The 24697-nt window shown below is 37.2% G+C and overlaps 2 protein-coding genes across 3 annotated transcripts; one reads left to right on the plus strand and one right to left on the minus strand.

Annotated features, from left to right (window-relative positions):
* The first annotated feature begins 31 nt into the window (after positions 1–31).
* Positions 32–18896, plus strand: gucy2g (guanylate cyclase 2g). The gene is made up of 22 exons (XM_042397011.1): positions 32–1210; positions 3760–4108; positions 5608–5732; positions 6910–7092; positions 7230–7374; positions 8702–8837; positions 8997–9097; positions 9200–9366; positions 9481–9621; positions 10406–10489; positions 10713–10817; positions 11017–11088; positions 12130–12298; positions 12454–12609; positions 13368–13542; positions 14555–14695; positions 14891–15083; positions 15773–15947; positions 16240–16338; positions 16799–16890; positions 16989–17096; positions 17245–18896. Exons 1-22 carry the CDS (start codon positions 836–838, stop codon positions 17338–17340), a joined length of 3387 nt encoding a protein of 1128 aa, XP_042252945.1. The 5' UTR covers positions 32–835; the 3' UTR covers positions 17341–18896.
* On the minus strand, positions 18847–24635 carry tectb (tectorin beta). Of its 2 annotated transcripts, none has more exons than XM_042397013.1 (11): positions 24193–24635; positions 24037–24112; positions 23443–23633; positions 21594–21745; positions 21413–21515; positions 21090–21193; positions 20873–20956; positions 20144–20306; positions 19614–19692; positions 19403–19435; positions 18847–19137 (listed from the first exon to the last, which is right to left on the minus strand). In XM_042397013.1, exons 1-11 carry the CDS (start codon positions 24238–24240, stop codon positions 19064–19066), a joined length of 1107 nt encoding a protein of 368 aa, XP_042252947.1. In that variant the 5' UTR covers positions 24241–24635; the 3' UTR covers positions 18847–19063. The 2 variants fall into 2 exon arrangements, with proteins under 2 accessions (XP_042252947.1, XP_042252949.1); XM_042397015.1 differs by having other exon boundaries at positions 18848–19137; positions 21413–21485; positions 24193–24633.
* Between the last annotated feature and the right edge of the window lie 62 nt (positions 24636–24697).

Here is a 24697-nt window from a genome sequence, read left to right on the forward strand (position 1 = left end):
ACCTGCCTCATCAGGTTTTTGCAGCCCTGCACCAGCAGACAACACTCTCGGGAGATCTGCAACACAGTTTTTGCTGTATTTTTATTATTTTTTTATTTTTCAATAATTTCACCTTAATTAAATTAGCACACACTCTAACTCTAATAAAACAGTCTATAGTCATTTACCACTTCCCTCATCTGTGTGTGTTTGCATGCAGTGGAAGTATGTCCTTGTTAGAGATAAAAAGAGATTATGATGAACTTTGACAGTACACTAATGAACATGAATGATAACTGCATGTGGTACCTTTGGAATTTACTGATATTGGTTGATAAAATCTTATCAGTGACAATCTTGCTAAATCTGTCTATCAGGCAGCGTATTACAAATACGGTCAACAAAAAATCACACACAACTCCTCTCCAGTACATGTTGCTTTATTTAACGTTTTCAGCCATCTTGCCTTCATCAGGGTGAAGCCCTCCCACTCTTACTTTGGTCTCAAAGTGGGAAATCAACATAAAATCTAAAAAAGAACATACATGTTATTTTTGACAGAACTTCTACTTTTTGTTGTTGGAAATTAGTGCATTTAATCGTCATCTACCTTAAGAGTAACACTTGAAAAAAAGTCATTTTTACAGGTGCATGATGAAATCTATTTTGGACTTAAGCATGGGGACACACTCTAGAAGAATCGCACGGTAGAAAAGACAATAGAATGATTGACTTAATCCCTCTTTGTACCTCCCACTCTCCTCCACATATTTACATTTCCTCCTCCCTAATCAAATGTCCAGCATCATCAGGGAAGTTGTATATTTAAGCCCTGTAACATGAAGCAACTAATAGGATGAGAACGATGTCGAGGGCGGTATATTTTTCTGGCATGAGCCAGATATTGGTGCTTCACTTAACAATTGTGTTAACTGCTGCCACTGTCATCAATAACGGCACCAAAGGGTCTCATCCTCACAAGCTGCTAATTGGCTTCCAGGCTCCCTGGAACGTGTCCTTCCCCTTCAGTGCCCTACGGCTGGGCTCCGCCATACAGATAGCTGTGGAGAAGGTGAACACGAATCCCTCCTTACTGGGGAACTACAGTCTGGATTTTGTCTTCACAGATACAGACTGTAATCCCAAACTTTCCCTGGGAGGGTTCATTCACCAGGTGTGGAGAGAAAACGTGTCTGCACTCTTTGGTCCAGCATGTCCTGAAGAAGCCGAGGTATGCATTCATGATGTTATGTGTGTTAATGTAGAAAGTTGTAATTGATGCTTCAAAATTGGTTCCCTTCTCTTCAGTTCATTTATAGTTGATTTAAAAGAATATGAATCAAACAATAATGTTATATGTATATCTGATAGAACTATTTCTTACAATCTGCCAGGGCTGCAACAATTATTTTCATGATCAATTAATCTGCAAGTAAATTTCTCGATTAATCGTTTTGTCTATAAAATGTCAGAAAATAGAGAAAATTGCTCATTATAACTTACTTAGAGCCAAAGGTGACATCTTCAAATGTCTTGTTTTGTCTGATCAACCATCCAAAATCTAAACATATTCAGTTTACTACCATGTATGACACATACTAGCAAAAAGTGACCGACCAATCGATTAATCGACTAATTGTTGCAGCTCTACAATCTACAGGCAGCAGTATGGTTTGAAAACTCCTGCCTGACACTGTGTCAATATGTTGACAAAACAATCTCACCACAAACTCCATTTAGTAGCTGTTCTGTTGCTTTTGATTATATCACATGATCTTCCACAGCAGATGGAGTATGTCCAGTTGTCATGAAATTGTTCCATTTCTTAAACACTTCTTCTTGTCCTTATTGGCATAAAAGTTGTCATTGATGCTTTTCATCCAGATGCTGCATTAAAAATATTTCAAATTAAACAGATGAAAGTTTTATATTAGAATCACATTTAAAATTTGACAAATGTAAAAAGCAAGATTGTAAAAGCAAACTGTCATACATTTAGATCCATAAAAACAGACTGAATACCATCCTATGCTGCACATTATTACTATATATTAATGCCATGATCTTTTTGCATTTAAGTTATCAGGAATCTTCATGATCACAAGCAGCTTCTACAATAATCAAGCCTCTTAAGATGATGTATAACCAATCAGAATTTTTGGATATACCAGTAAATTTGCTAACATTAAACACATCCACAATTGGATGCATAACCAAGCTGTTCAGGTGCTCACTGACTTGATTTCTGATGGAGGAACTGATTGTGCATCTATGTGGAATTGTAAGCTACTCCTTCGTAAAACCTCCTTTGGACAGAGGTCTTTTTTGGTTTAAGGCAACGTGGAACTCCTAACCCACAAAACTCAAAATGGACAATGAATGGGATCACTTTATACTCAGTCTGAAACTGTTTTTTAAGAGGCATCAGATATGCTTTTCATTACGTTTTCATTTCAATTTTTAGTTTGAACGCTGACAAGCATTCACACTTTTGTTCTCAAATCTTTATTTATTCTTCCGTATGTTTTTCGATCGCTAACTACTTCTGCATACTTTCAGCGACAGAAACCATTCAAATATCAAAATGTTCAGCTCTTTAAGGACATTTATGCTATTACTTTTCTTCTTTCCAGCATATTCCAGTGATTTTATTTTATTTTTTTAAATATAATAATTTATAATGGCAAGTCTATGGGAGGAATGTTTGAAAGTTGATATCTCAAAACTAAAAATGCTTCATACTTAATGGACAGGTGTCCCATGTGGAAATGCTTAACATATTAAAACATGGTACCAATAGTGCCACCATGTGGTCAGTTATTACGTGTTTTACATTTTGGCTAATAACTAATGAACGTGAGGCATATAAAAACAGTATTTGTACAGTGTCTTCCTTGAATGATGCCGATTCATCTGGCAACACCCATTTGAGCCTGGAAATTCTTTTTTTGCCATTTTGGATTTTTGGGTAAACACATTTTTTTGCTTCTGTACATACATATTTCATCTAATCTTCACCAAATTTGGTACAGACCTTTTGTAGATGACCTTGAATTAAACTTATGAGTCTGTTTTTGGTATCACTTACTGTTTGTCTGTAATTGGTTACCAAAATTTTGAAGGCGTGGCCTGCTGCACTTAATGGGCCATAACTCTTCAATGCTAAAGTTGACTGCAACCAACTTTGGAAATGTTGTACATACAGCCACACTGCATAAGTGTGTAACATTTGACACAATTCTACCCACGGGAGGGCTACTGTAATATTATAACATGATATTTCTTCAATTAGAATGTGCACAACATATTGAACCAGTAGCCCCACCTTGTGGCCATTAGTGAAATACCACCATACTACTTATTAACCGCCATTTCAATGCCATTTCAATTTCATCAAAGTTGTACAGATGGGGATGCCGAACAAGTCTATAGTATTTTCAGCAATGCTTTGCGATTTAATTCTGCTGTTAGCGTTCACACGCATTTTCCGCATAGAATGCATTTTCTAGTTTATTATGTTGTTGTTTGTGTTTTATGTTGTTTTGTGTGTGTTTTCCTTTTGAATTTTGTGTAGTTGTATAAAGAAAGATCTAGGGATGGGTAGTGGAAACTAGCATGTAGCATTGGTCCATGTACTCATCTAAATGTAAAACTTGACCACTACATCACCAAAATTTTTTAAGAAATTAAACTTTTTGTCTTCCTTTCCAGTAAACTGAACTCTACATTAATTCACATAATAATTTTAAAACATAATTGTACATTATTACTGCCTTACAGGTCACTGGTCTCATTGCTTCAACATGGAACATCCCCATGTTTGGTTTTGTGGGACAATCCTCCAAAATGGACAACAGTAATATCTATGATTCCTACATTAAAATTACACCCCCGCTTAAAAGAACCTCAGAGGTCCTGGTGAAGACCTTGGAGTTCTTCAGATGGAGTCACATAGCGATGATTGGTGGGGGATTAGACTCAAACACTTGGGACAAAGTTGACGCTCTGTGGAAAACTATTGAGAATCCACTGAGAGCCAAATTCAAACTGACCGCAGTCGTCAAGTTTGACACCAGCAATCCTCAGCTTATTTATCGAAATGTTAAGTACGTCTCAACAGTCGCCAGAGGTAAGAAAAGTGTTTCAATGTGCACATTGTGGTAAACTGTGATTCATTTGGTTCTACAAGGAAGGCCGTGGGATGTAGGGGTGCGGAGGGTGCTGCAGAACCCCCTGGTGGATGATAGAGGACCTGCATGTTCACAACTATAAACCCTCTGAGACCCACAGGGCCACATACAAGGCTGTAGCGGACTCAGTTTTAAAGCTAGAGTAAATATACTGGTATTATATGAAACTAGATAACCTAAAGCATCCATCTGTACCAACCATGCTCCACAGTTAAGCTAAATTTTAGTGAGGGAAAAACTGGCATGGCCTTTTTCAAAGGGGTCCCTTGACTTCTCACCTCAAGATGTCTGAATGAAAATGGGTTCTATGGGTACCCACCAGTCTCCCCTTTACAGACATGCCCACTTCATGCTAATCCTATGCAGTCTTGGGCAAAAACCATGCAGTTTTTTTGCATGCAGTATAAATATGTTATTTTCACCTATTCTAAAAATGGTGTATTTAAATATTTCTGCGTACTGGGGTCCCTAAATAGTCTTGGAATTGCATAAATTGGGTATGACTGGAAAGCTGAGACTCTTGTGGATTCAATGAACCCAATTGTATTCATCTGTGATGATGTTAGTCCCCACAGTAGCCATTTCATTGTAGTGAGATCATTTTTTGAAACTTGACCTCACTGACCTCACGTTTCTCAAGGTCGTGGTGTCTCAATGTGGTATTTTGGATGGTTTTTGACAATTTTTTATCAATTCTTCAGTGGTCAAAAATTGTTCAATTTAGCACCAAATCTGTGGTAACAAATGGTATCAACCCAAAAACTGCTGCAACAACTTATGAGAAATAATTGCGCATGGGAATGGCCATCATATACCTCCATCATAATGTTCTAATCCCTATGCACAACCAAAACACAATGCTTATTACAGATTTATGACTAGAAAAACTTGACATACAGTGCTGAGCTACATCTCAAATTAATCTTCAGGTTCCCAGCTTTCAGATGATGTATACCACTTCTATGTGGCATATACTGTTGAGCTGCTATCTCCCTCCTATCTCTGTCCCCCCACAAAAATGTTGTGGACCTCTGATGGTTAAAAAATAAAAAAGTTTTACTTAATTTTTGTTGGTTATGTTCATATTCTAATGATATTTTGATTCCAGTAAGTGGTTAATGGTGGATCTTCTTCCATATTTTCTTTCTTACATGATTATTATTCCTTTCATAGACAAACATTATATGTTCGTCAAAGTATGAAACTTATTTTTAATGGACAGATAAATCATAATCATGTAAGAAAATACACAAACCAATGTACATTTTACAGCATATATCATTTAAGTTCTTTTTCATATGGGTGTTGAAACTCACCCACTCACACATACCGCATCATCCCCACAGCACCACATATTAACCCAATTATACCTTTGACCTGTTAGTGTTTCTGTACTTGTCAAATGTTTCATGTTTTGCTGTGACCCTCTGCCCTCCAGTGATAGTGGTACTATCAAACAGAGAGGACTCTATATCTCTGTTGCTGGAGGCTGAGAGACAGGGCCTGATGAATGGCGACTATGTGTTCTTCCTGGTGCAGCATTTTGAGGTCAGTGGCAACGTGGTGAGTAAAACTTTAAAACACATTAACAGTTACACACGTATTCAACTTGATTTTCCATGGGGAAACAGGAAAAATGCAGGTTGTTAAGACCCAAGAGATCTTTTTGAATGAATTAGTGGTTTTATGGCTGGAATAGTCTTGTCGTCACAGTAAAGCTGCCATCATAGAAACAAAAAAACATTTTTAAAAAACCCATGTCCGACGCTACACAGGGAATGGATAAGCTGTTGTTAGTCATACAATAGCTCAAAAACATAACTTCCTAAAATCACAAAGTGGCGTTTTTATATTTTATTTCATTTTTTACATTGCAAGCAGGCTTCTGTTCATTAAACAAACAAGATACCTGTTAGTAAGTCAGTTTTAGAGGTGTGGGTAGGTGATTTTTTTTCACTTTAGACAGAAGCAGGCTAGCTATTTCCCCCTACTTTGGGTTAGGATTGTACGCACAGAAATAAGCTTGATTTCATCTCACTATCAGAAAGAAAGCAAAGTTTTGTATTTCTTTACCCATATCAGGGATGTCATTTCTGAACACACAACCTTAAAGTGATTATAACTGACCATTTGCCAACAAAAGCGGGCTTAATCTAGCAGGCAATCATTGATTTTGTCAACTAAAACGACAGCTGGTGCTGGCAGGTTTTCTCAGCTGTAGCCAGCAAGTTAATTAAGCTAATGTTTTCTCCTCGAGTTGGATGATGAACGTCATCTCCAGGTGATGTTCTCACAATTCCAGCTGACTCGTTTTAAAACGACGATCTTGTAAAAGGGGTCTTAATTATGCACTTGATGGCCACACACAATGTCATGCTAACAGACTGAGGCTAAAGCTGCATGTCCCAGGCAAAAAGTCAGCATCCTAACCAGCTGATCCATGTGCAGCAGAAGATTAAGTAGAAATAAAGAAGTAGTGTTGTTCTTGCATTGCAGTGTAGGGATAGTTAGTCATATTATGACTTATATATCATATAAGTATGATATGGAAAAATGTAATGTCTTTTGTTTAATGAGACATCTGCTTAATGTAATCACTTATAGTTGTATCATCAGCATTATCATCCAAAGACTCACTTTTAACTTTTCCCACGCTAATTCTATCTATCTATCTAACTTCCGTATCGCTTTACTAATTTGTTTCTTGTGCTAATCATGTTAATCTTTTTTTCCTGAGCAGGATAACTTGTGGAAGTATGCCATGAGCAACAGGATTAACGAAGCCACCAGAAGGGCCTTTGACATGACCTTTGTCATTGGCCAGAAGTCCTATGAAGGCTACGAGTATTATGACTTTTTTGAGCAAGTTTTCGAAAAACTCAAAGGGCACCCATTTCAGAGCAACTTGACATCTGAAAGACAGGTGAGCACTTTTGATAAGTTTTGAAAAACTATGGTGAAATATAACAAAAAACAAAAAAACAAAAAGGTTGTTATTTGAATAATTTCACACTCATTTTGATCAAAAACACTTTCAGTGCCCTGATTCTATCATTTCAGGTTAGCCCTTACGCTGCATATCTACATGACGCGGTGCTTCTATATGCAATGGGACTGAAGGAAGTCCTGAAAGACGGCAAAGATCCTCATGATGGACGGGAGCTTCTACAGAGATTAAAGAATAAAAACAACATTCGATTTCTTGGTAATTAATTGCTTTAATAACTATTATTATTGTGAGGTTCAGTCTACCAAAGTATGCTGAGTACTCAAAAAAAATTTGCATAATTTTTTTGGTTGATTCATTAATGCGTGATGAGTGACTGTTTTAATAGTACAGTAAAAGAAATTTGCAAAATATATTCTTAAAGCTGCAGTGTGAAGAATTTAGTGGCATCTAGTGGAACAGACTTGGCAGAAATGGACTATAATATTCATAAGTATGTTTTAATTAGTGTATAATCCCCTGAAAATAAGAATTGTTGTATTTCATTACCTTAGAATGAGCCCTTTATATCTACATGGGGAGTGGGTCCTCTTCCATGGAGCACTGCCATTTTTCTACAGTAGCCCAGAACGGACAAACCCAACCCTGGCCCTAGAGAAGGCCTTTTCCCATTTTTCATGAGTTTTGAGACCACCGTAGGTTCTCCTAGAAACCTGGAAGGGGAGGGGAGGGGAGGTATATTTATTTGGTTGCATCTGCAACCTCACCCTTAGATGCCACTAAATCTTACACACTGCTTTAAGGCTGTTGAGAGACGTAATAGTTTGATTCTGTGCTCTAAGTGTTCACATGTAGATAGTGATTAGGTAACTTATAGCTTGATAATTTGTTATCAAAGCATTTATATACACCATTAGCTAGCTGATTGTCACTCATCCATTCTCTTCAAAAACATCTGTTAACATGTTTAATTTGGAAGCTGGGGTCAATTTGTATCTTTATTTTTTTTAAAATTTCTCAAACTTTTAGAAACAATTCATTTGAAAAGTAATATTCAAATGGCACATTTCATTTGATTGCATTAAACTGTCAGTTCATGCAAATTACAAAATAAATAAATAAATAGCCCTGCAGATAGTTTTGGTTATATTTACCCAGATTTTGAGATTTCTGCCTCTACCCTAATACAATGGAGGTGAAGGGAATTTAGTTTGGGGTGCTCACAATGATATTTGACAATGACATTTTAAACATTTAACAGCAACATCTCTTTCCAGAAACAATCAATTATCCCTCACTGTCAACATTTTTCCTATAGGGATTATTTCTGTGGTTGAAAGAAGTAAATTAAAACTGTCTATTTTTCAATGCTGCAAACACCACAAATGAAATTCCATTTTGGTTTCATTGTATTAGGCTGGTGGCTGGAGACGGATTTCTCAAAACCGTGTTTTCATAATTTGACTGAACTAGTCCTCCAATGCATCAACTCTTAAACAGTTCATAAACCTAAACCTCTAACGAAATGAAGGCTAGTACATTGTTTTCAGAGAAAGTTTGATGCAGTGATGACCTGACATTGTAGGAGCCTCTGGACTAGTCCACTTTGATGAAGAAGGGGAAAGAAATATGGACTATTCCATTTATGACCTGCAGCATATAGGAGACATTACCAAGTTTGTGCCCATCCTCCATTTTGACAGTCACACCAAAGTTGTCCGGTAACACAAATTTTTTATACCATCAAACAATCTAGCATTTTGTGATAAAGACATTTCACTTTTGGAAAAACACTTTGTTTTTTTTCCATCTCCAAATACATAACATATGTTTCAAATGTTTTCATATTAAATTTTAATCACGCAAAAATTATATTTCAGGCCAACAAATATGTTTGATTCTGTGGTGTGGCCCAAAGGAAGACCTTCTGATAACCCAGAATGTGGTTTCAACAACGAACTCTGTGAATGGCTGATTAATGGTAAAGTAACATTTATGTCTCCATAATACATTATATCAATTTAAACAAATTATTCAGGCCAAGCTAACCACCTTCATAATTTATTGTCTTGATTGGACACAGACATTGCCCTGCTGGCTCTGCTAGTGACGTTCCCCATCATCGGTGGGCTAGCAGTCTTGTGCATCTGGGTCCTCATTCTGCAGAAGTTACGACTCCAGACGAGACTTGATGACTCGTGCTGGTGGCTGATCAACTACAGCGACATTGCCATCATCAGGGAGCCCTCAGTAAGAGTCCTGTCAAAAAGTGCATGAGCGTGCCTCTGTATACTGTATTTGTGTGTGTTTACTCGCCTGGTTTTGTGTTCACACGCTTGTTGTGTGTGTTTGTGTCTCCTCCAGGGAGTTCAGGGTTTATCTCTAAGCACCGCAGGTAGTCAGAGTGGGAGTGGAGGCTCTCAGTCCAATTTCTCCAACAACAGTTATGGCCTGAGGGACAAGACAGGCAAAGAACAAGTCTACATCACCATAGGTCTCTATCAGGTACAACCTTCATTCAGGGTCCAAAGAGATAAATGTACATTTTGAACTTTAAGCTTCTTCAACAGGCCTGATGTATTTCACATACAAGAATAGATATGTTTATTAGAAGAGACATAGTAGTATTCAAATGAACCAGAATTACTGTAATCTTTTTAGTTTTTCCATTAAACTCTATACAATGGGTGCAAATTTGGTCCAAAGTATCATAGAAATCAAAGAGATTACAGATTAGAATGGCTGTCTGCTGTATGTCCTCAAAATGACAAAAGTCAACATAGATCAAAAGAAAGAAACACTTATTTGTGTTTAGAGCTGCAACAACTAGTCAATTAGATGATCAACAGAAAATTAATCGCCAACTATTTTGATAATCGCTTAAATGTTTTTAGTAGTTTTTTGAGAATAAAAAGTAAAAATTCTCTTATTCCAGCCTCACAAATGAATGTTATATAATATGAATGAATATTTTCTTGTTTCTTTTGTCTTCAGTGATAGTGAACTGAATATCTTTGGATTGTTGACTGTTGTCTCGGACAAAACAGGAGGACATCTCCTTGAGCTCTGATGACATTTTTTTTTACCATTTTCTGACAGTTTATAGACCAAATGATTAATTGATGAAAAGAGATAATAATCAACAGATTAATCAGTAAAGAAAATTATTGTTAGCTGTGTTTTAAAATGATTTTATATGAAAATGTACTTTTATAACTTTGCTCAGATTTTATTTTCATGTGTCAGAATATTTCCTTTTGGCTAATGTAGTATTCTAAATTCCATACAGGGAAATCAAGTGGCCATTAAGTACATCAAGAACCATATTGGCAGTCATTTCCAGAAACCTTCAATTATCGCAGAGTTCAATGTGGTAAAGTTCCTTATGTTGTTTTAGACAAAACATACTTCTTGATTTTTTTTTAGTTTGCCTGTTGTTTTTATTCTAACAAATGTAACAGGAACAAAACATCTAATTAAAAAGGATCATATGTAACGTTGATTCTTTAAGACATATAAGTGAAGGATAGCAGATTTTTTCTTTACCCATGCAAAGATATATTTTGTGCCTAACCATCTTAAACTCTTTAAGACAGATGAAAGAGATGAAACATGAGAATTTGGTGCAGTTCTTTGGTGTATGCATTGAGCCACCAAATGTCTGTTTGGTCATCCAGTACTGCAAGAAAGGCAGCTTGAAGGTCAGTATCTCAACACGTACTGCTTTTCTTTAAACTTTTCTTTATACTTTAAATCATCACTATACTTGTAGAAATGCCACTTTGAAATGCTTTGTTGTTACTCTTTTCAAGATAGCTGCATGAGTGGCTTGCTTCAACTTCAAAATATTAGTTACTCTTTGGGGGTTTTTGGTTTTTTTTTGTTTTGTTTTTTTTGCAGGACATTCTAAGGGCTTCAGATGTTGAGTTGGACGGGATGTTTAAGCTCTCCTTTGCTTATGACATTGTCAATGTGAGTCAAATTATTTTTGCAGTAATTTAGTGCTTGGGAAGACATTGAATATGTTTTTTTAAATGAACATTAAACACGTTTTAAGACATAAAAATGCTCTGCTTTCAATGATAATTTGTGTCCCATATTGTTTTTCCACTAAAAATTTCAATTATGTAGTTAGAAGTTCTTAAAATCTACTCCTTCTCTCTCATTGAAAAATTCAGAAGCTATGAATATGCAAATATTTTTCATTTCAAAAGTTTAAAGTTCCCCTACATTCAAATATATGTTTTTCTTCTTGTTCCTACAGTTGTATGTTTGCGCTTCATTGTGCAGAATGATGTATGTGCAGAGTTTGACAATAGGAGGCTGTTTTGACATTCAACTGCTGAAAGTGAGAAGTTTCTCTGTGCTCACTGAAAACCTGAGTTTAATTTTGTGATGTGGAAACTTGAAGCCTCCAGTGCACAAACACTGAGAATAGACTTTTCAGTTAAGTAGGAGACATCTTGTCCACTAGTTAAACTTTAATCCAGAACCTATGAATATGCACATATGTTTCATTTCAGAAATTGAACTGCTGGACACAAGATGTCTCCTACTTCACTCTAAAGTCCGTTCTCACTGTATGTGCACTGGAGGCTTCAAGTTTCCATATGACAAACTTAAACTCAGGTTTTCAGTGAGCATAGAGAAACTTCTCACTTTCAGCAGATGAATATGAAAACAGCCTTCCAGTGTCAATATCTGTACATCCATCATTCTGCACACTGAAGCTCAAACATTTAAATAAAGTAACAATAAGCAAAACACATTTTTGAGTAGAGGGGGACACTACATCTTGTGCATAACACTTAATGTTTACCTACTGTACCTAATATCAAACATAAATACAACAACTAGGAACATAAAATAAAAGGGACAATTTTCAGACCCTTAAAACAGACACAAACTGTTATACCACAGGGCAGATTTATTTTATTTTAACATGGACAAGCCTCAAAAATACATTATAATTTGGAACAGTTTATGGTTTAAATCTGTTTGTTCATGTTCCAGGGAATGGAGTTCATTCACAAGAGTAGCCTGAGATTTCATGGGAACCTGAAGCCCAGCACATGTCTGGTGGATAGTCGACTCCAGATTAAACTTTCTGGCTTTGGACTCTGGGAGTTTAAATATGGGAGCAAGAACAAGATCTACCCACTGGAAAGTCCCAATTATGAAGGTTGGCGTGTGGACTCAACTGTCAAAGTTAAACTGTTTAGTGCTGATACAAATTTAATCCTTAATATATCTGCATTCATGTTTATCACAGCATGAGAGAGAACTAACTCATTTTAGCGGTTCCTTAGTTACCAGATGTTTTGCTGGTTGTTTTAGAGATGTACTGGATGGCCCCTGAGCTTCTGAGGCAAGTCGGTCTCCTAGTCAATGGAACGCCCAAAGGTGATGTCTACAGCTTTTCCATGATCATGTGGGAACTCATGTACAACTCTAGAGCCGGCCCATATAGTGACATCAACCTGGAGCCCAAAGGTCAGCATTTATTCATTTATATTTAACAAAACAAAGGAGGGACATAAAAATGGCATACAGAAAGGTCTGGAAATAAAACTAAACTAAATTAAACTGAAAATATCAAATAACAACAGGAGAAGTCTACATTCATACTCTGAAGTTGTACTGCTGTGCTTTTAGCTAAATGCTGATGTCAGCATGCTAACATGCTCACAATAACAATGCTAACACGCTTATGTTTAGCAGGTATAATGTTTACCATGTTCACAATCTTATATAGCATGTTAGCATGTCTGCATTTGCTAATAAGCATTAAACAACTGAGGCTGTTGAATGAGAATGTCATTAATTTTTCAGGTATTTGGTCATAAGCCAAAGTATTGGACAAACAAAACATTTGACTTGATTATGGTGCAAAAAAAGTTAAGTGATTACCCAAGTCATGAGAAAATATCATCTGGGGATGGATGTGTGTACCAAATTTCATGAGAATTTATCCAATAATTGTTGAAATATTTCACTCAACCACAACAGTTTAGGTTTCATTCTCTGGAAATCATGAATGTCTCTATACAATTTCATGGAAATCCATCCAATAGTTGTTGAGGTATTTCAGTCTGGACCAAAGTGGTGGACTGACCAACCAACGGACCAGTTGACCAACCGACAGACTGATAAGAGCCACACTGTTAGCAATACTTAAAATATCTAAATCCAAAATCCCCAAAAGTCCAGCTCTACCAGGATTTCTCCTTCTTGCTACATGTTTTCTCCAGAGATTATTATGCAGTTGCGGACTCCTTTCCAAGGGGAACCCCTCCGTCCAGTGCTGTCTGAGCTGTGTGATGAGAACATCAACTCGCTGATGAGGGCCTGCTGGAGTGAAAACCCCGACCGCCGACCACCGTTTGGGTCTATACGGAGACAACTGAGGGATACCAGCCCAGACAGGTCAGGCTCCTGAGATTTTCTATTTCTTAACCCAAATATAAGAAAATAAACTGTTCTCCCTGTCTCTCATTTGGACCTGCAGGTGTATTTAATATTGTCACACACCTTAACTTTTTTTTACTTTCAAGTGCATGCACATGAAAATCAGGTTGCTTGTTGTAATATATTAAAAAGCATTCAGAGTGCATGCCTCCACCAGGGCTGTAAAATCCTCTGAAATTGTTATCTGCTTTAAAAAAAAGTAGTTACTTGATACATGCCCCACGTTTTCATTTAAGAAGGTGCAGTAGTTAATGAGTCATTAGCGAAAATGCCTCATCTTGTGCAAATGTTCAAGGTTAAGGCTGGTGATTTTCTTTATTTTGCTTAATGTCAGCAAATCAGCTAACTTGTTGTGCTACATATCACAACCTCTTGACTTTGTACTAAAGTTCTTTGTCCTACCTTGTAAATGTCAAGAACTTTAGTACAAAGTCAAGAGGTTGTGATATGTAGCACATGCTAGCGAAGCTCTGTAAATGGAACCACGTTCTTTGACTGAAAACGTGATCGCTGTTATTAGTCTTTGGAGCTGGTTCTAAATATTCTAATGTGCTCAAAACTCTAAGTAGCAAAGGAACATGTCATCCACTGCAACCGTGTGGCTCATTGATGTGTTTTTAATCGTTTTTGGCCAACAACGGAGGTCCATGGAACGGACGACTAAGATATGGCTTTGGATACACACACAATACTTGTAAGTACTCATTGTTGGTTTGGCTTTGCACATGAGATTTGTTGACAAGAAGAAAAATCTAGAAAACCACCAGTCATATCCTTTAGGAGATTGTTTTAAAAAATCCTGGATCTGCACCAAAAAATAATCACTTGTTCTTTGGCCCCTGGATTAACTTTCCGCCGAATTTCATTGAAATCTGTTTAATAACATTTTGACATATCCTGCTAATTAACAAACAAACAAGCATGTCTGAAAACTCCTTACCGGAGTTGATGATGGTTTTCTGTACTGTAGTCATGCAAATATACTGGATAATATGGTGGAAAAGTTGGAGAAATATGCAAATCACTTGGAGGAGGTGGTGGAGGAGAGGACCAATCAGCTCACAGCCGAGAAGGCCCGTGCAGACAAGCTTCTCTCCAGCATGTTACCAAGGTAACAGATGTAACTGCATCAAAATGATTTCTTTATGCCAATCATGAACACAGAAGTACAAGTTACTTAGAAATCAATGCTAAACCATTCAAATCACATGACCAGTGTCACCACTTGAATCGGCCTCCATGACTACATCAATAAGTGAGTGGACAGCGCCACCTTTACCTTGTGCTGCTATTTCATTGGTCGTAGGTACATTGCAGATCAGCTGATGGCAGGGAGGTCAGTGGAGCCGCGTAGCTACGAAATGGTAACCATCTTCTTCTCTGACATTGTGGGCTTCACCTCCATGTGTGCGGTCAGCTCTGCAATGGAGGTGGTGACGTTCCTCAATGACCTCTACAGCCTCTTTGACGACATCATCAAGATGTATGATGTCTACAAAGTATGTCACAAACAAGACCTTCTGTTTTTCACTCAGTACAATGCATTACGGATGTGACATAGACGTAGAGGGGACTGTAAATCTCTAAAGTATATAGTGTTGAAGGTTTTTTATAGGGAAAAACGGCTATTTGCCTTCTTATTGAGAATTGGATGAGAAGATCAATACCACTCTCATTTCTGTGTGCTAAATATGAGGCTATAGACAGCAGCTGGTTAGCATAGCTTAGCACAAAGACTGGAAAGAGTGGGAAACAGTTAGCATGAAGTAAAACCTGTAAAACCTTAAATTGTTTTCACACTTAAGTTTTTATACAGATCAAACAAATGAGATGTAACATTTGAGCTTTAGAGGTTCTGCTAGGCAGATTTGTTACCTTTGAATAGAGCTAGGCTAGCTGTCTCCCCTCGTTTCAAGTCTTTATGCTAAGCTACGTTAGCTGGCAGCTGGCTGTAGCTTCATATTTAGTGAACACATATAAGACTAGTATTGATTTTTTCAGTTAACTCTCTGCATCAAAATCTCCCAAAATGCTTAAATATTCCTTTAAAATGCAGTGATTTTTAATTTAATTGCACCTTTTGCATTGTTTTTTTCTCATTATTTTGTGCTGCTTTGCATAGAAAAAGGGTTCCTGTTGTTACTTTATAAATGTCAGTATGACTTTGCCACCTTTACATCTTCTCTAGGTGGAAACAATTGGTGATGCCTACATGGTAGCCAGTGGTCTACCTCTCAGCAATGGAAATAATCACGCTTTGGAGATATCCACAATGGCTCTGCATTTCCTGGGCGCCATCAAGGTCTTCAAAATCCGCCATATGCCTACTGAGAGTCTTGCAATTCGTATCGGGATACATTCTGGTAAGAGACCATACCGACAGACTAAATAAACAAATTCAGTGTTTGCTTTTGCTGCTGCCTTATTTTATCTGTAAGGTATTTGGAATAGTTTGAGTTGAGGGCCATCTTTGTATATTATTCATGTATATTTTGACATTCGGAGGAACCAGAAATCTTGCTCACTGTTAGTCACTTGTATGCACAAAGATTGTAATTAATAATGTATTGTAATTATGTAAGTTTGTACATGAAATAACTGATATTTGAGAGGTTTGAATGCATTTACACAAACAATTTGGTGTGGGTTTTGTAGGTCCAGTGGTTGCTGGAGTGGTAGGCAGCACTATGCCTCGCTACTGTCTCTTCGGTGACACAGTGAACATGGCTTCCCGCATGGAGAGTAACAGCTTACGTGAGTGAACTGAAGAAAAACCTTTATTCGTTTAAAATTTGAGAGCATCAGAATTAAGTTACCAACTCATGACAGGAATTTCATAGCCTGATTTCACTATTTCTAGTCTAAATTTTTAAATATGATGACTTTTAGGCCAAAAAATACATTAATGATGTATTTTCCCACCAGAATTTGATTCCCAGTATAGTGGAAAAGGTTTGAAAAAAGCATTCAAACCTTCATATTTGGAATAAAAATTAAGAAAATATATAGTAAAGCAAAAGAAATATATGGTAATTAAAAAGTCAACTGAATATCACATTGAATTATGTGACACTTATGCTTCAGTTGACCTTCAAACAGCTGGTTTTAGTATTTGATTTCTTCAAGCAAAGCAAAGAGATTTTTTAAAATGTCAAAGCATATATACTTTGCCAACTTAAAATGTTTGGCATTCTTTTTTGTATATTTTACACAGCCCTCAAGATCCATATATCTCAGTGCACTGCTGACATTCTTGTCCAGGCCGGATCATTTGAGCTGGAAGAAAGAGGAGAAGTCGAAATGAAGGTGATTTCACAGTCGACATGGTTTTTTTTTTTTCCAGTAAAATGCTGCAGTCTGTTTTTGATATGTTTTTGACCAGCATGTGTTTGTGTCCATGACAGGGCAAAGGCTGTCATAAGACCTACTGGCTACTGAGCAAACACGGGTTTAATAATCCTCTTGTTGCTCACAGCTCTCCACCAGCTGACAGCCTCAAACTACCAACAGAGGTACAGTTAGACGTATGACGTACATCACAGTCCCTGTTTTGTTAAACACAGCCAGCATAGACAGGTCAAGCACTCTTTATCCAAACAGTGTTGAATGTAAAATCAGTGTTGTATTTCGGTTAATAAATTTGTGACTACTCTGCTCAAGAAAACAGGAAAGGCCAGAGCTGCGGATAAAAAGGCCCAGAAAACCCTGAACAAAGCGCACATGACAGATGGCATGATGACTACAGTGCACATTTAAAGAAAAATGGATATTCTGACCATATTTTGGATATATTGACAGGAATATCTGGAAAGGATGTTCACATAGGTCTCACAAAATGCCATGCAAAATGAGTTTGTTTGCGGCGGACGTGAACAGGAAGACTGGAGACAAAATAAGGACAGAAATTAGAGAGAAAATGGAAGACACTGACTTCATGAGAAGAGACTAGAGCCTGGAAGCACTTTCAAGACTCTTAATCTTAAATTTTAACCTAATAGTTTGATTGAAAGCTAATTTCAGATATATTGATAAATGAAGGTTTGAACTGTTGTTGACTAAATAATTATTTTTGGTAACACTTTAGATTATGGCCTGCAACGTACACCCTATCTATTTCCAATTTACTATTCTTTGTGTATTAATACAGTACATACTGATACATACCCACAGTATAGGTACAAGGGAACTAGATGTGAAGGGAACAAGGGAGTAACAATCTGGAAATGTAAAAATAATTTATAATGCAGGTACTTTTTAACTATACATTAAGGGATATATATTCTATATATATTTTTGCATCCTGCACTGTAAATGTGGAATAATAAGGCTGTAAGTTGCAGGCTGTAATCTCAAGCATTACCTTGTTGTCTCATGGACAGAAACCTTTACAGTATGTTTGGTAATTAAATAACAATTTGAATGACTTCTTGCAGCTCTAATGTTGGCTTTTGTGATGTAAATATATATAATATAATTATCCAGCTGTGCAGAGTTGGAAACCATGATGTCTTGAGAGGATCAACAGTTGTTGTCTTTGATAATAATGTGAAGGTCTGGTAAGAACTTTAAGTCCCCCTCAAGTCAAAAATGTGTTTTTGTGCTTGTTACTTCAGTTGGATGTTTGAGCTTCACTGTGCAGAATTATGTATGTGCAGAATTTAACACTGAAAAGCTGTTTTGACATTAATTTCCTCAAAATGGAAGGTTTCTCTGTGCTCACCTTAGATTTGAGTTTAAGGCATGTACCTACGAGGATAATTTGTGACATCACAACTACTTTGGAGCCAATCAAGGTCCGGTATACAATGTATACAAGTGTGATGTGGAAACTTGAAGCCTCCAGTGCACATACACTGAGAATGGACTTTACAGTGACGTAGGAAACATCATGTGTCCCACTAGTTTTCCATTTTCCAATGAAATTTAGCAGTAGTAGTTTATCTATTAACACAACTGTTATTGATTCTCAATTGTTCTATGTTGTGAGTTTATTCTTTCTTAAGAATATCATAATAGAAGAAATATGAAAGTATCTTTATCCAGTTAATTTGTATTCGTGTTTGTTTTGTTGCTGTGATGTTGAGTGTCTGGTTTTAATTTCTGGATTTAACAAAATGCTTTATTTATTTACCAACTTTGTGAAGGTTCCTGGAACATTTTAAAAAATGTGTGCAAAAAATTTAAAACAAAAGGGACAAGAATCCATTTTTGTTTGATCTTTATTGGAGAAGTGAAATAATGTATATAACATTAATAAGATTATCCATTCACAAATGGATCCCCAAAGCCTCAATAAATGTACTAATTACAAATAATACTTGTGAGAAAATTAGATCATGACAAGTAAAGGATGAAGGGGGGGAATGTATTCATACGCTCCCTGAGTCCTGGGTGACACTCCCCTCTGTGTGTGTGTGTGTTGATGAATGAATGAATAAATGAATGAATGAATAATGTATGATTGGAAATGTATGCTTTACTACATTTTTGATACATTTACTAAATCACAACATGTGTTTATCAGGATCACAAGCAGGATGATAAGTGATGCTCCTGTGGCGGAAAAGGCAAAGAAAATACAGTTGATGAACCAATGAAAGAGAAACAATTCTCAACAATATTATCTGAATCAAAGCTACTTTTGAGGACATTTTTCATATTTCTCTGGGAATTTGGGGTTTTAGCAACTGGAGGTATTAAAAAAAAGAGGTTTGGTGTTTTATAGTCTCATTTTTTGTAAATTAAGGCTTGGATTCATGACCTCAGTATTTCTAAAATTCTGGCTAAATGACAGTTATCATTACACACACTTGTTTACCTGTTGTGTGTCCATTATTAGAAGACCCAGCAGCTGTGGAGAGATGGAGACAACACATCACACTACACAACACAAACTGCAAACTGTCAGCTTGAGTGTCTTAATTTGAATGAGAGAAGCTAACAATGCTACAGTTTCTTATCTAAGTTATTTGTTTATTTCTATAATGAGAGAAGATCAAAATATCATAATATAACGTGGCGTACTGTACCTTTAACTTGAAACTCAGCAGTAAGGATCCCGCCACTTGGTTCTGCCTCAGATGTCAAACTTCTGGCTGTGCAGGGGCCCTTTAGGGAAGAAATAAAGGCAAAGCAAAAAATAAAGGAGACCGGATCAGGATATAAACAAACACATTTTGTAAGACTGAACTAAGTGTAACTAAACAGATTAGAGGGATGAACTTTTAATTTCCTTTTTAGTCCATTTGCATTTTTTTTTCAACAAAGTTTTGAGTCCTTCCAAGCCTTTATAATCACTGTGGCTCAAATATCTTCCCCCTCCATCAGGAAGTAAAGCAGCCAGTTGCAAGCTGAAATAAACATCTTGGTAGAGAAATGTCACTATCGATTATAAAATAAAAAATAAAATAAACAGTATTCATTGCGAGGGATGGAGGAACTTGAGTGATATCTCTAATGTCACAGTTCCAAAGGAGAAAACTACAAGCAATAGGTATGTGGAATGAGACATTTCTGCAACGCTTGAATGTTAGATATTATATAAACATGTTGTACTCACAGGCTGACAGATGAGCCTCTCTCCATCACAAACCTGGACCTCACAGTGAAGCCAGACAGTGGACACTTTCTCCAGCCGTTGGAAGCGGAAAGAGTTGAACTTGAACATGGAGCGGCTGTCTTTGGCGTTCTCAAAGATAGTTACAGTGTTGTCAGATGAGCAGCTGTTGAAAGACAGATGTTTTTTTTGTTTGTTTTTTTTACCTAACAGTACTGTTGAATTTTTGGAGAATTCATCCCATAATCAAGTGGAGTTAGAGAACTATTATTTCACATTCAACTACACTGTAAAACATCAGAGAGGAATTGAGTAGAATCAACTGATCTTTTATCATTAACTGAATGTTGTTAAAGGTTTATTCATTTCAAGTTAAGTCAACATACATTTTCTCATTGTCAGTTTCAGACAATGTCAGTACTTATACAAATAAGTTGACCTGCAGTCTTGTGACTTGTAATGATAATTTAATTTGCATATCTGCAGACTTCCCAGCATGCACTGGAGACCCTTTTAATATATGTTACGTCATGGTTGTTTCCACTCGTACACGTAACAACCACAGCTGTATAGGAACCGTGAAAATGTAAATTGAAGGCAAATCTTACAACAACCTATAACTATAACCGGCTGGTTTCTAACTGTGAGTGAAATTACAAATTTAGTTCAGTTAAAATTTTTATTGTAGCAGGGGAACTTATGTTTTTAAGTTGAAAATGTTTTACATTGTACCTGTTAATGATGAGACTCCACCTCTTCCTGTCAGTGGAGTAAGGCGAGGGAGTGGCCCAGCAGTTGTTTATGACAACTTTGAATCTGAAAGGTAAAGTAAATGATAATAATAAGATGGGTTAGAAATCTAGTGGCATCTGCTCTGTAGAATCGAACAGGAATATACAGCACTGTATGAATATAAACAAACTTTAAACTTCTGAATTTGTTAACGCACCTGTTACTTAGTCCTTTTGCCTCAATGCCGATGAAGACTTCAGAGCCGATCTCAGAGGTGTCGATCACATAGGGAGCATCCTTGGCATACAGGAACTTTGAATTCTAGAAAATATACACATTTTATTTGAATTTCTCATCAGTCTTTCATGTGCATCTCATGGCCAGTAAAACTCAAATAACCTGTTAATGATACCTTTATTTTTCCTGACAGCTATTCGGTACAGCATTTACTAAAAGATACGTCTAACAATAGCATTATTGCGTTAAACATGTTGCAAAAGGCTTCCACTGGAGAAAGTTAATCTATGAGCAGCTACTCACCGTGAACACGTTCATAGACAACTGTGATCTAAAAGTGCCTAAACTCCCGTTGTTGACATAAACTGTAGCCACTCTGGAAAAAGCAGAGGGTTTAGTAAAAACGCTGCAAGTCATTGGGTTAGTATGCACATATCTTTCACACAGAAACTGTGAGCGCCTCGTTTCCTGGATCGATGCTTACCTTTGGCTGAAAACAGCGTTATTAACCAGGTAGGCTGCTCGGTACATACAGCTGAAGGTGTAGTTGACCGGCTGGTTTCTAACTGTGAGCGAAGTATCGTTGGACACAATGGCGTTATAGAAGATGTACTTGGGGTCTTTGCCGGGCATGTACTGTGGAGAACAAGAGGACAACATCAGAAGGAAGAGGACTACAATGCCTGCTGTAATTATAAAATTTACAACACAGAAATAGCAGTGCATTTAAAGGGCCAGTTCACCCAGTGATATGTAGCCATTCAAACAGTTTTAGATGTAATTGCCCAAGTCTTGAGAGTCCGGTGCTTTTCAAGCATTGAAAAAAATATTTTTTAAATTTAACAGCAGCATATCTTTCCACAAACAATGTCCTGTTACTATGGATCAGAGGTGTCATGGTGCATATAAGCAGGCTTATAGCCATGTCTGGGCAGGGCGATTTACTGTATATCTACCTAAAAATAGCCTGAGATGCATATCAGTGCACATCTTCAAGAGCAAGGCTGCAGCTGGGGCTGCAACTAACAATTATTCTCATTATTGATTAATCATTTTCCTGATTAATCGATTTGTTGCTTGATCAATAAAGTTTAAGAAAATGGTAAAAATGTCGACATCCCCGGAGCCAAAGATGCAACCTGAAATGTCTTGGTTTGTGCCAACCAACAGTCCAAAACCCAAAGATATACAGTTTACTGTTATAAAGGACTAAAGAAACCAGAGAACATTTACATTTAAGAAGCTGAAAACAGAGAAATTTTACATTTTGTCTTTAAAAATAACTGATTAAATGATTAATCAATAATCAACATATTTGCAGATTAATTTTCTACCGATTGACTTATCGATTAATCGGCTAATTGTTGCAGTTTTCTTGTAATCTGTGGTATTTTGCTGTGCACAAGAGACTTTTGTTCCCTGACTTTAAACCTTTAGGGCAGTGCCTCCTCTAAGGCAAAACAAGTACAAGTCTAAAGGGGCCAGTATGGTTCAGCAGAAGTGCTTGTTGAACGGTCGAACAGCTTCAGAAACGTTCTCCTCCCCCACACCATTCTGACGTTGGAAATATAATTCTGTAACTTTCCGAAACTGATAATCAGAGAAGCCTTGCAGGGTTTGAATTTCTCCCTCAAGCTTTTTTTTCATTCTTTGCGCAACTATTTCTGTCACTTTTGAACAAACAATCACAACACTGTGATGAATGTCTTCCTGGAAAGACACTCTGAAAACCTGAGCCGTTATCCCCATTTTGGATCTTGGCCCTCTCTAATGAAAGCCGGCTTTTAAATGTGGCTTTCGAGTGTGGCAATCTGGAACAGCTACAAACACTTTTGCCTTGTCATATGCTAGCAACTAGTTCTTTCCGGGCAAAACTCGGCACTAAAACAGCACCAAACCTGGGAATGAGTGTTGTTTTAAGGACAAACTCAGGGAACAAAAGTGCCTTTCATTTCTGTATTTCTGTAGCCTGTGAGCCTCACAGAGGGGTATGAAATGGATGAATATAGTTCAAACAATAGTAATGAGAATAGAAACGAATACACCAAAACACATTGTTAAAGTTTGTCAAAAAGAAAAAACTGACAACGATGACTGACGAACTAGAAGGAGACGATGAAAAGACTTTCTAATGCAGAAATAGTCTCTCTGAGAACTTTGATGCTGCTGAGGGTTTTTTTTTACATGGGATGTTTCAGCGCTGTGACTTTGACCTCTATTATGTTGGTGTGGAGACAGATATCTCAGAACTTGAACGAGTTAAATGAAAAACACCTGCATGTCTCCATACAAAATATGTTTTTTGACCTTTTAATAGCCGTTCCGTGTCTCACCTCAGACTGTGTGCCGCAGTACGAGTGGTTTTTGGGTGTCAGATCTGGGATGATGAAGCGGTAGTAGCCTGGGCTGTGTATTCCAGTGTAACAGACCCCACCCAGGGACAGCTGGTCAATCTCCCAGCCGTATGGACATTCTGGGACGTTAGCAATGATGGCGTTGGGGAAGCATGACACCATAACATAGTCTGAAATAAGACATAAACATAGAAATCATAGCAATAAAAGCTGTCTACTGTATATATGACATCTGTTGCATGTTTGTGTGCCTGGAAAAGATATCCCTCCTCTGTTGTTCTTCCTCTTCTTCTCCCTTTTCTTCCTGTTAAAGTGTCTTTTGTTACATTTTTGCTCTTGTACAGACTGTAAAGCCCTTCTGAGACAAGTTTCTTTGATTTTGGTTGAAATAAATAAAAATTGACTTAAGCATGTTTGAGATAACGTTGTACAAAAGTCAAACTCCCAATGAACCAGACAAATGATTGCTTGAAATCCCTGGGATCTGCAGGACGGCCAGTGTTTTGTGATGCTAATGTGTTACAAGCACATGAAGTAATTAGCCTACTAATCTTTGTACCATAGTGTTGTTACCTGCTTTTTGGGGAGAGCAGGTCCAAGCAACAGGCAACAGCATTAATAGTGCAGCGGTGGAGGCCATTATGTGATGCTGCAGAGAGATTTCAAATCATTATCTGATCACTAACAGATTATTTAAAGATAATATATAAAGTTGTAAGTCTGACTCACCTGTGTGGGAAAACACCTTGGTCTAGTTTGATGCCGGAGGCTCCTCATGGCTCTTCAACAGGTTACCAGCACCAGTGACTCTACAACTAACGTCCTGACAACTTGATGAGGCGTTTTATACTGTCACAGGTGAAGGTAATCAACTTTTATCCTTTCTCCCCATCTCCCACTCCCCCCCCCCCCCATCCCAGCAGGACTGGTTTGAGAGCTCTATTGTGGGGCTGCTCACAAAAGCTTTCTGTGCTGGTCAGACATTGACTTTCAAATCACCAGTGTCTCTCGGGATTAGCACTCAGAGGGTTTAAATCACCTTTTCTAGTATATGGATAATTTGTCAATTTTACAAAACAATTACGACTGGTATGAGGGTCATTAATGTATTTGATATATATTTTAGGGCTTCAACTTATGATTATTCTCATTATCAAATGAAATGTCGATCACTGTTTCCCAAAGTCCAAGATGCAACATCAAATATCCAACAGTCCACAACCCAAAGATACGA

This window comes from Thunnus maccoyii, chromosome 20, assembly GCF_910596095.1.
Source record: "Thunnus maccoyii chromosome 20, fThuMac1.1, whole genome shotgun sequence".
Taxonomy (NCBI): domain Eukaryota; kingdom Metazoa; phylum Chordata; class Actinopteri; order Scombriformes; family Scombridae; genus Thunnus; species Thunnus maccoyii.